The following is a 12,278-nucleotide window of genomic DNA, read 5'->3' on the forward strand; positions in this document are numbered from 1 at the left end:
TTCTTGTCCTTGCTTTCCTTTAGAAGGCAATGGCACCCCACTCCAGTACTCTTGCCTGGAAAATCCCATGGGTGGAGGAGCCTGGTAGGTTGTAGTCCATGGGGTTGCAAAGAGTCGGACACGACTGCGCGGCTTCACTTTCACTTTTCACTTTCATGCATTGGAGAAGGGAATGGCAACCCACTCCAGTGTTCTTGCCTGGAGAATCCCAGGGACGGGAGAGCCTGGTGGACTGCCGTCTATGGGGTCGCACAGAGTCGGACACGATTGAAGCGACTTAGCAGCAGCAGTGAGGTTGATCAAATCTAGGTCCCTGGGTCCATCCCAACACCTGCTGGATCAGATTCTCTAGCAGCAGCAGCAAGACAGTGATTTAAAGTCTGCATTTAATATCTGTGCTTCTGCAGAGACAAATTCTGTTAAATTCTCCCATGAATGGGCTATATGCTCTTTTTCTTTGTATCCTCTGTAACTTTTTCTTGAAAACTGGACATACTGACTATGTCCACTCTGGAAAGTAGGGTCTTTACTCATGGTTTAATTTTGTTGCTTGGTGTTACTTGCCTTTTAAGTGGTTTTCTATATAGTTTTTTTTTTTTTTTAAGTGTGCTTTCTTTGTCACTTTGATCTCTAAAGTCTGTTTTTGTAGCTTGTGTTCAACTAGTGTTTTGGCAAAGACTTGCTTGAATACTAGGTGCTAAGATAATGTGCAGTAGAAGTGAGAAGGGAGAGGGGTTCAAAAAAAAAAAGAGAAAGAAACTACTCTCCAGTGTTTGTGGATTGACTCTGTGCTGGGATCTTTCCTTCAGTGGCCAGCCAGTCTGCTTAGAGTTCTGCTTCCTGCTTGCCCTGTACCAGGAGATATATCAGTGATGAAAGTTTAGCATCTCATCAGGTCTTTTACGAAGATGCATCCTGCCCTGGGCATGTGGTGCTGTCTAAATTACCTGGAATGCACAGATACTTTTCAGCGCTCCCAGTTTCCAAGAGAAAATCTGTCCCAGGTTTTCCTCTTGGGCTCTTGGCATGTTTGTGAACCATAATCTTTTGCCCCAGGCATCTGTGCCTTTTTTTTTTTTGGTTTGTCTGCCATACAGTGATTTGAGAAATACCCTCCACTTTTCTGCCCTGTGTGAGTTCTGAGCTTGTCAAAAGAATAAGATGTGTTAGTTCTTCAGTAGCCCACAGGCATTTTAAAATAGGGAAGCACAATTATTTGCAAATAAAGTCTCCTCTGTTCCTTCAGAAACTGGAGCTGGGGTTGGTTACTGGGTCTTCAAGGTGTTCTCTTGAAGACTTATGCTGAATCCAGGATGGCAGGGGTCAAGGGAAAGTAAGAATTCCCAAAGCTTTCTTACTTTTCTTTTTGCTGGCTTTTTTGCCCCTTGCAGGATCTTAGTTCCCTGACCAAGGATTGAACCCAGACCTCTGGCAGTCGGAGCACCTACTTGTAACCACTGGACGGCGAGGGAACTCTCCACTTTCCCACAGTTTTTAAGTTTTTTTTTTTTCTGACCTAGAATTCATTTGGTTGCTGCAAGCCTTTCATTCTTTTTTCCAGAATCTTTGAAATTGGTTCTTACAGTTTTTGCTTGACTTTTGGATGTTTCTGTGGTGGAAAGTGCCTTTGGAGCTGCCTGCTCCCCCATTTTTGCTGACGTGTGCTCATTTGCTTCAGTTGTGTCCGACTCTTTGCGACCCCATTGACTATAGAGTCCATGGAATTCTCCAGGCCAGATTACTGGAGTGGGGAGCCTTTACCTTCTCCAGGGGATCTTCCCAACTCAGGGATTGAACCCAGGTCTCCCACATTGCAGGCGGGTTCTTTACCAGCTGAGCCACAGGGGAAACTCAAGTGTCTTGAGAAACATTGTCTGAATTATTTTGTCCCTTTTTAAAATTTTTGAGTTGGGGGGATATGCACTGTTACATGCAGGAGCATAAATGTGGTCCTTATTATTCCATCTTGACTAGTCTCCTATTATTTCTTCTTAACCTTGATTTTTTTCTTATTTTATTATTCTCTGTTCCCTCTTTTCTTCTTTATTTGTGATTTTATGAATGTTTTTAGCATTGTATTTTAATCCATTTAATAATACAGTTAATTCCATTTAAATTTAATGTTATTAGATTACCATTTGGGCCATATCTTTTCTGTATATACAGGTATTAATATTTATGTATGTAGCTGTAGCAGTTGTTCTAGGGATTACAAGTTTCATACAAATAGTTCAATCTACTATGTATACCATTTTACATAAAATGTAGAAAACCTCAGAACTGTATAGATCTCTTTTACCTGCTTCTTCCCCAGTCTTTAGTAGTAAAATGTTTTATACACATTGAAAACTTTACAAGACTTTTGATGTAAGCAGTCATTTGTATTTTAAGTGAAAGAAGGTGTTATTATTGTTTCATCAGCCAATAACTCTGTCAGAAGTACCTGTGTGTTTATCATGCTTCATTTTTCTATGCATCTTGGACCTTCCTTCTTTGGTCATTTTTGTTTTCTCTCTTTTCTGTTGCCCAAGGAAAATTGTCTGGTGTTGCTTTTAGAGGGAATTTGTTTAAAGATATTTTTTGGCTTGAATTTGTTTAAAGATATTTTTGGCTTTTTTTGGTTATTTATCCCTTTCTTTTGGTGATAACTTGCCTTTGGTTATTTTCAGGTATTTTTCTTTTTGGTTTTCTGTAGTTCTACAGATTATGTGCCTGTGTATGGATTTATATTAATATTAATTTACCTTGGGATTTATTGTGATTATTCAACCTGTGACTTGTTATCTTTTTATTTTAGAAAGATTTTAGTTATTATCATTTTAAATATTGCTTCCATACCACTTATTTCTTTTATATTTCTCTTGAGACTCTAATTACTTGTTAGGTAACTTGTTATTATGTTCTTTTTGTTTCTTGTCCTCTTTTTGTCTTTTTCATACTTTTGTGCTAATGTTCTGAGTATTTTCTTCTGACCTATTTTGTTCTAATTTTCTTTTTGACTATTGATATATCTGCTGCTGCTGCTAAGTCGCTTCAGTCGTGTCTGACTCTGTGCGACCCCATAGACGGCAGTCCACCAGGCTCCCCCGTCCCTGGGATTCTCCAGGCAAGAACACTGGAGTGGGTTGCCATTCCCTTCTCTAATGCATGAAAGTGAAAAGTGAAAGTAGAAGTCGCTCAGTCGTGTCTGACTCCTGGCGACCCCATGGACTGCAGCCTACCAGGTTCCTCCGTCCATGGGATTTTCCAGGCAAGAGTACTGGAGTGGGGTGCCATTGCCTTCTCCAATTGATATGTCTAGGCCATTGTTAATCCCATTTACTAGTTTTAAATTTTTGTTTTTACTTCTTTAATTTTTGATTGAGAGTTTTCAGTTCTTTGATGGAATTTTTAATATTTGTGTGTATTTAAATATAATAACCATACTTTTAAAAACCTCTGTGTCTGAAACCCCAACATACAAATCTGTTTTGATTTTCATGTTTTTGCTGCTTTTCATTCATGTTGTCTCTCTTGTGTTTCATATTTTTCAATGTGCTGAAAATGAAAATGAGCTACTATTAAAACTTGTTGTTGTTCAGTTGCTCAGTCGTGTCGAACTCTTTGCAGCCCCATGGACTGAAGCACGCCAGGCTTCCCTGTCCTTCACCATCTTGCGGAGGTTGCTCAAACTCATGTCCACTGAGTCAGTGATGCCATCTGACCATCTCATCCTCTGTCCTCTCCTTATCTTCCTGCCTTCAGTCTTTCCCAGCATCAGGGTCTTTTCCAGTGAGTCAGCTCTTTGCATCAGGTTGCCAAAGTATTGGAGCTTCAGAATCAATCCTTCCAATGAATATTCAGCATTGATTTCCTTTAGGATTGACTGGTTTGATCTCCTTGCCGTATTAGAAATTATTTGTAGCCAAATGAATGACATTATTTTCCTGGAGAGAGGGTTTATATTAACTTCTGTCTGGTGTCTGAGGCACTTGATAATTTAGGATTACATGAGTTGAATTTCTGAGCTTGAGATGATCAAAGCTCAGCTGCAGGCTCTTAGAGGGCCTCTGTACTTTTAGTTTATTGGCATTTCTGACTTGCAATGCAGCCCCTCAGTTTTGCCACTGAAAGAGGGTGAGGGAGTAACTAGTATTCCTCTTTTCCCTTAGTTGTCCAGGGACATAAGATCCCTATACTTTGAGCCTTCTGAATTTGTCAAAAGTACCTTCCACTCTCAGCTGTTTTCTTTGAAATAAGCAAATGTCCCCCAGGTGGCAAAGTGGTCAGAGTTGTACTTAAGGACCTGGACTTCCATCCTTTTGCAATTTAGCTCTGATAATTCCTTACTATCACATCAGTTCTTTAGTCACATTATACCTTCTTTAGTCACATTTTTGCTGACTGTATAGAGCTTCTCCATCTTTGGCTGCTAAGAATATAATCAGTCTGATTTTGGTGTTGACCGTCTGGTGATGTCCATGGGTAGAGTCTTTTATTGTGTTGTTGGAAGAGGGTGTTTGTTATGACCAGTGTGTCCTCTTGGCAAAACTCTGTTAGCCTTTGCCCTGCTTCATTCCGTATTCCAAGGCCAAATTTGCCTGTTACTCCAGGTGTTTCTTGACTTCCTACTTTTGCATTCCAGTCCCCTATAATGAAAAGGACATCTTTTTTGGGTGTTAGTTCTAAAAGGTCTTGTAGGTCTTCATAGAACCATTCGACTTCCGCTTCTTCAGCGTTACTGGTTGGCGCATAGGCTTGAAATCACTGTGATTATGAATGGTTTGCCTTGGAAACAAACAGAGATCATTCTGTCGTTTTTGATTGCATCCAGGTACTGCATTTCGGACTCTTTTGTTGACCATGATGGCTACTCCATTTCTTCTAAGGGATTCCTGCCCACAGTAGTAGATATAATGGTCATCTGAGTTAAATTTCACCCACTGCAGTCCACTTTAGTTCGCTGATACCAGGAATGTCGACGTTTACTCTTGCCATCTCCTGTTTGACCACTTCCAGTTTGCCTTGATTCATGGACCTAACGTTCCAGGTTCCTATGCAATACTGCTCTTTACAGCATCGGACCTTGCTTCTATCACCAGTCACATCCACAACTGAGTATTGATTTTGCTTTGGCTCCATCCCTTCATTCTTTCTGGAGTTATTTCTCCACTGATCTCCTGTAGCATATTGGGCACCTACCAACCTGGGGAGTTCCTCTTTCAGTATCCTGTCATTTTGCCTTTTCATACTGTTCATGGGGTTCTCAAGGTGGTTCTCTGAAGTGGTTTGCCATTCCCTTCTCCAGTGGACCACATTCTGTCAGACCTCTCCACCATGACCCATCTGTCTTGGGTGGCCCCACATGGCATGGCTTAGTTTGATTGAGTTAGGCAAGGCTGTGGTCCTTTTGATCAGATTGGCTAGTTCACTGTGGCTCAGATCATGAACTCCTTATTGCCAAATTCAGACTTAAATTGAAGAAAGTTTGGAAAACTACTAGACCATTCAGGTATGACCTAAATCAAATCCCTTATGATTATACAGTGGAAGTGAGAAATAGATTTAAGGGACTAGATCTGATAGACAGCCTGATGAACTATGGATGGAGGTTCGTGACATTGTACAGGAGACAGGTATCGAGCCCATCCCTGTGGAAGAGAAATGCAAAAAAGCAAAATGGCTGTCTGAGGAGGCCTTACAAATAGCTGTGAAAAGACAAGCAAAAAGCAAAGGAGAAAATGAAAGATACAAGCATCTGAATGCAGAGTTCCAAAGAATAGCAAGGAGAGATAAGAAAGCCTTCCTCTGCGATCAATGCAAAGAAATAAAGGAAAACAAACAGAAAGGGAAAGACCAGAGATCTCTTCAAGAAAATTAGAGATAGCAAGGGAACATTTCATGCAAAGATGGGCTTGATAAAGGACAGAAATGGTATGGACCTAACAGAAGCAGAAGATATTAAGAGGTGGTAAGAATACACAGAAGAACTGTACAAGAAAGATCTTCACGACCAAGATAATCATGATGATGTGATCACTGACCTAGAGCCAGACATACTGGAATGTGAAGTCAAGTGGGCCTTAGAAAGCATCACTATGAACAAAGCTGGTGGAGGTAATGGAATTCCAGTTGAGCTATTTCAAATCCTGAAAGATGATATTGTGGAAAGTGCTGCACTCAATATGCCAGCAAATTTGGAAAACTCAGCAGTGGCCACAGGACTGGAAAAGGTCAGTTTTCATTCCAGTCCCAAAGAAAGGCAATGCCAAAGAATGCTCAAACTACTGCACATTTGCACTCATTTCACACGCTAGTAAAGTAACGCTCAAAATTCTCCAAGCCAGGCTTCGGCAATCCATGAACTTTGAACTTCCAGATGTTCAGGTTGGTTTTAGAAAAGGCAGAGGAACCAGAGATCAAATTGCCAACATCTGCTGGATCATAGAAAAAGCAAGAGAGTTCCAGAAAAACATCTATTTCTGCTTTATTGACTGTGCCAAAGTCTTTGACTGTGTGGATGACAATCAACTGTGGAAAATTCTGGAAGAGATGGGAATACCAGACCACCTGACCTGCCTCTTGAGAAATCTGTATGCAGGTCAGGAAGCAACAGTTAGAACTGGACATGGAACAACAGACTGGTTCCAAATAGGAAAATGAGTTTGTCAAAGCTGTATATTGTCACCCTGCTTAATTAACTTATATGCAGAGTACATCATGAGAAACGCTGGGCTGGAAGAAGCACAAGCTAGAATCAAGATTGCCGGGAGAAATATCAGTAACCTCAAATATGCAGATGACACCACCCTTATGGCAGAAAGTGAAGAGGAACTAAAGAGCCTCTTGATGAAAGTGAAAGAGGAGAGTGAAAAAGTTGGCTTAAAGCTCAGCATTCATAAAATGAAGATCATGGCATCTGGTCCCATTACTTCATGGGAAATAGATGGGGAAACAGTGGAAACAGTGTCAGACTTTATTTTTTTGGGCTCCAAAATCACTGCAGATGGTGATTGCAGCCATGAAATTAAAAGACGCTTACTGCTTAGAAGGAAAGCTATGACCAACCTAGATAGCATATTAAAAAGCAGAGATATTACTTTACTGACAAAGGTCCGTCTAGTCAAGGCTATGGTTTTTCCAGTGGTCATGTATGAATGTGAGAGTTGGACTGTGAAGAAAGTTGAGTGCCGAAGAATTGATGCTTTTGAACTGTGGTGTTGGAGAAGACTCTTGAGAGTCCCTTGGAATGCTAGGAGATCCGACGAGTCCATCCTAAATGAGACCAGTACTGGGTACTCATTGGAAGGACTGATGCTGAGGCTTGAAACTACAATACTTGGCCACCTCACGCAAAGAGTTGACTCATTGGCAAAGACCCTGATGCCGGGAGGGATTGGGAGCAGGAGGACAAGGGGACGACAGTGGATAAGATATCTGGATGGCATCACCGACTCGATGCACATGAGTTTGGGTGAACTCCGGGAGTTGGTGATGAACAGGGAGGCCTGGCGTGCTGCAATTCATGGGGTCGCAAAGAATCGAACACGACTGAGTGACTGAACTGAACTGACTGAGTCACATTTTGAAAACTTGAGAGAAGCAACATTTAAGATCAATTATTTGAAGTGAAATATTAAAATAGTAAAACAATGAATGTTAGTATTTAAAATATTAACGTTAGTATGGCAGTTACAAATTTAATATTGACATTTAACATTTAAAGTATTTAAGTTTTTATTTTAGGTTTTCAGCTGTAAAACTGCATACTTTTTGTGGTTCTCAGAGAGAGTATTGATCTGAATTATTTAGTTTACTCTTATAAAATCTGTCAGTGCCAGCATCTGAATTTTAAAGTGTTTCCCTTGGGGAGTTCCCTGGTGGCCCCGTGGTTAGGATTCTGGGCTTTCACTGCCATGGCTCGGGTTGAGTCAGTCCCTGGTCTGGGAACTGAGATCCCAGATAAATGGGTGCAGCAGCCAAAAAAAAAAAAGTTTCCCTTCATTTGTGTTACTGCACACAGTAACTGCGGAAATGACTAAGAGTCTTTTATCAGTATTGGTGTAAGTATTAGTAGTGCGAATTTTCGGAGAAGGCAATGGCACCCCACTCCAGCACTCTTGCCTGGAAAATCCCATGAACAGAGGAGCCTGGTGGGCTGCAGTCTATGGGGTCGCTAAGAGTTGGACACGACTGAGCGACTTCACTTTCACTTTTCACTTTCATGCATTGGAGAAGGAAATGGCAACCCACTCCAGTGTTCTTGCCTGGAGAATCCTAGGGATGGGGGAGCCTGGTGGGCTGCTATCTATGGGATCGCACGGAGTCGGACATGACTGAAGCGACTTAGCAGCAGCAGCAGCAGCAGCAGCAGCAGCAGCAGCGCCAATTTTTAATGTTTTTTGTTGTGTTTGCTTAAATGGGCATTTAAGGGATCTGTTCAGAAAGTTAATAATTTATGTTTTAAAAACCTTTGTTGCAACTGGAGAATGACATTATTTTTACTTACTTATTTTTAGGTTGGGCTCATGTGGTTTGTGCCCTGTATATACCAGAGGTACAGTTTGCCAATGTTTCTACAATGGAACCAATTGTTTTACAGTCTGTTCCACATGATCGTTATAATAAGGTACAGTATATATTATTTTATTGATGTTTGAATATAACTCTTTGTTTTAATACTGGTAAATGTAAAGGAATTGTTAAATTTTGTCTTATTATAGCCCTTCATTAAAAAATTTAAATGCCTCCATTGATTTGGAAAAAATATAATTACTGTGGTAAAGTACAGTTATTAAAATATGTTACTAAAGTCACAGGAGTATAAAACAAATGCATACAAGCAAAGCTATATTACCTTTTATATTAACCTAGGTATTTAAGGTCCTAACATTTTAATCCTTACAGATTGTTCTTTAAGAATTACTGACTTAAAGAAAAACAAAAAACTAATTATTGACTTTTGTGTTTTTTCAGACATTAAGGCTGTATTAAATTTTAATTAATCATTATTTGACATAATTTCATTATGGTGATACACATCCTGTTTTTAAAAATAATCCTATCACAGAATATTATTTATTCATCTCTCCAAATGATTTTTTTGCTCTCAAGACAGTATTCTTTTTTTTCTGCCCTTAAAAATAATCTTAATGTTGGCTTTTTCTCTTATATCTTTTTCTTAATTTAGTACATTTATATTGTTGTTTCATTCTCTTACATATTGGATTATTATTTTTTTAATTACCACCTGTGCCTTTATACATACCATTATAATTGTTAACTGAAGGTACTTGTTGATTTATTTCATCTGTGGAGAAAGGGTCATGGTAGCCAATGCCAAGATTTCAAAATATTAAACATTTTGTAATGTAGATTATTAATATTTATTTGGAAAATGCAGAGAAATAGAAAAATGTAGGACAAAACTCATGTAAAATCTTTCTATTAAGATCTTCCTAGATTTATTTTTGTTTGCATTTTACAAATACTAAATACTTCTAGTTGACTAATCACGTTAGTGGTACGTGAGATTGTACATAATCTTGTGTCCTGTTAAATGCACTGTGTATTACCAGTAGGACAATCTTTGCTATTCTTTTTAGTGAAAAGTATTGCAGTTTTTGAATGATTTTCTTTCCATCTTGATAACATTAAATATTTTGAAGTTTTTTTAGAAAACGTTATTCATATTTGTTAATTGACCTTGAATAGCTCTTTGTTCATTTTAATATTGTAATGTTTTAATTTTTTCTTACAAAATGTTTTTTATACTGAAGATAATTATTCTTTTTTCTTACATACTTGCTGTCTGTGCTTTTGCCCAGAATTTAATATTTGCTTTTTAAGTTTTATTTTGTATTTATGATTGTCATTATTTTTGGTATTCTAGAATGTTAATTTTTTCTAGTTTAAAGTTTAAAATTTTTTTTATAATTTACACAACTACTGTTTATTGTTTCTGCCTTTGTTGCTACACAGAATCTTTCTCTAAAGTATAACTATTTTATACTATATATTTCCTATAAAGAAGGACTTTCTTCTGCATGACCAGAATACACCCATCAGAATCAGGAAATTAACATTTATGTGTTATTTGTCTAATCCAGAAATGTCATCATTATTTGTCTAATTTTCATTCATATTTTTTGTTTTCCCAGTAGAGTCTTTTCCTAGCAAAAAGATCACAGTTTGCTTTTTGTCCCTTAAGTCTCCTGACTTACATTAACTTTGGTACTTCTGAAGATTATTTGTAGAGTAGTTTTTAATAATGTTTCCTCATTGTTAAATTAAGATTATGTGTTTTTGGCAGGAATGTCACAGAGTTGATGCTGTGTTCTTCTCATTGCATCCTGTCAGGTGGTACATGATTTCAGTTTTTCCCAATACTGGTGATGTTACCTTGGTCACTTGGTTGAGGTGGTGTCTGCAAGATTTGTCCACTGGGAGGTTAATGTTTATTTCCATGATAATTAGTAAGCATTTTATAGTGAAGTACTTTGTGTGTAAATACCTTGTTTCTTTTGCCTTTTATTCACTAATTTTAGCATCCACTGTTATTTCTTTGATTAATGAATCTTTTACCATGATTGATGGCAAGTGGTGGTATTCTAATTCCATCGTTTACATTCATCAGTTGGCATTCCATTTTAAGGAGACGCTTTCATCACTTCCCAATTATTTATATCAGTATGGACTAGTAACGACTTACGTGTTACTGTTTTGTTTTAATGGGTATTCCCCATCACTGTCATTTATTGTGATGCTTATGTTGTCTCAGGTTTGGTCAGTGGCATCCCTTCAGGCTCTCCTGTGTCTTTTGACTTCTTTCTGTCATTCTCTGAGGACTTCTTTACTTCTGATGTGACGGTATATTCTAGGCTCATCTTGTACCATTGCTTTCTTAGTCCTCGAATAACTGTTTCTCAGAGAAGTTTTGAATCCTTTTAGGTAAGAGTTGTATTTAGAAATGGAAGAGGACATTAGATGTGCTCACTGTTACTAGGATGTTGCTGTTTTCAGGCCCTCTCAGTGGGTATAGATGCAGAGATACACACACATTCACATCTATATCTTCTTTATGGTTTGAAGTAGATGAGGTCCCATAGATAGTTTTGATTAGTATGTGGATATATGTACATACACACATATCTAAATGTATTTCTGTGTCTGTCTATTTATGTATCCAACCATCAACTCCTAAGAATTTCTAAGTAATTTCCCTAAACCTGATCCAACAACACAGGGTTCATTTTAATTTTCGTTTTGTTTTTATGACTCTCATGTGAGACAGTGAGAAACCTGACTCCTTTTATCCTCAATATATTTATTTGATTATTCTCTTTTATTAACAAGCCATCCCATAATACAGAGGCCATCCTAACTTTGTTTAGGCTCAAACCTCACTCTGGGTTGCTGCTGATTCCCTGCATGGCTGCCTTTTTTCTTTTTAAACCAATTTGAGGGTTTAATGCTCAGCTTCAGTCCACAACTCCCCTCTTTCCCTTCCATGGTTGGTTTCCTCACTTTGCACAGGTTCCGACAACTCATTCTGACACTATTTCCACCCCTATCCCCAACACTTTCATGAGAACCACTCCTACTGGGGCTCTGATACTAGAGTTGGGCTGTCCCTTCCTTTGCAGGGTAGATGCTGCCATGCTTCACCCCACCTCATGGCTTTAAGACGTAAGTATTCAAGGAGCATAGAAAGTATTCAAGGGAGTATAGAAAGAAGAATGAATTATTTAGATACAAATCTTCTATCCAGTTAGGTTAATTTTAGAATATGCTGAGATATATGGCTAACTTTTCCCCCTCCCGCATGGTTTAGTCAGCTTTTTCAGCACTACATTTTGCACAGTGATTTGGAATACTGTTTGAATGATTATTCAATTCTTGGCTTTTCCTGACTTCTTTTGTACCCCTGATCTATCTTTGTCGTCTTATTCTAGTAGCACACTATTTTAATTTACTATGGCTTTAAATACATGTTGGTACACAGTAGAACAAATATTACCATGGATATATTTTTTTAGATGAACATTAGGACTAATAATACAATTTTGATTTTATTTGTGTTACAGTGAAACATTTTAGGGGAGAATTGATCTTTTTGCAATGTTGAATCTCCCCTTCCAGAAGTACGGCATCTCTCCCTGTCAAATATTTTTCCTTTTTGTAGTTTTCCTTAAAGGTAGTTGCTACATACGTTTCTTGGATTTTTATGGTTGTTGGTCTGTATGGTGGTGGTTTAGTTGCCAAGTCATGATTGACTCTGCGACTGCATGATCTGTAGT

At 38.4% G+C, this 12,278-nt stretch overlaps 1 protein-coding gene across 5 annotated transcripts in view; it reads left to right on the forward strand.

Annotated features, from left to right (window-relative positions):
- The window catches only part of MLLT10 (MLLT10 histone lysine methyltransferase DOT1L cofactor), a 207,311-nt gene that overhangs the window by 65,111 nt on the left and 129,922 nt on the right, over positions 1-12,278 (forward strand). For all 5 annotated transcript variants that reach the window (XR_002182142.2, XR_002182143.2, XM_019973026.2 and 2 more), the window contains exon 5: positions 8,499-8,608. Coding sequence is in view for 3 of the 5 variants with exons in the window: in XM_019973026.2 (XP_019828585.2) it covers positions 8,499-8,608 (110 nt within the window). In the remaining 2 variants the exon portion in view is untranslated. The remainder of the gene's footprint in view (positions 1-8,498; positions 8,609-12,278) is intronic.

The sequence above is a fragment of the Bos indicus genome, chromosome 13 (genome assembly GCF_029378745.1).
Source record: "Bos indicus isolate NIAB-ARS_2022 breed Sahiwal x Tharparkar chromosome 13, NIAB-ARS_B.indTharparkar_mat_pri_1.0, whole genome shotgun sequence".
NCBI lineage: Eukaryota > Metazoa > Chordata > Mammalia > Artiodactyla > Bovidae > Bos > Bos indicus.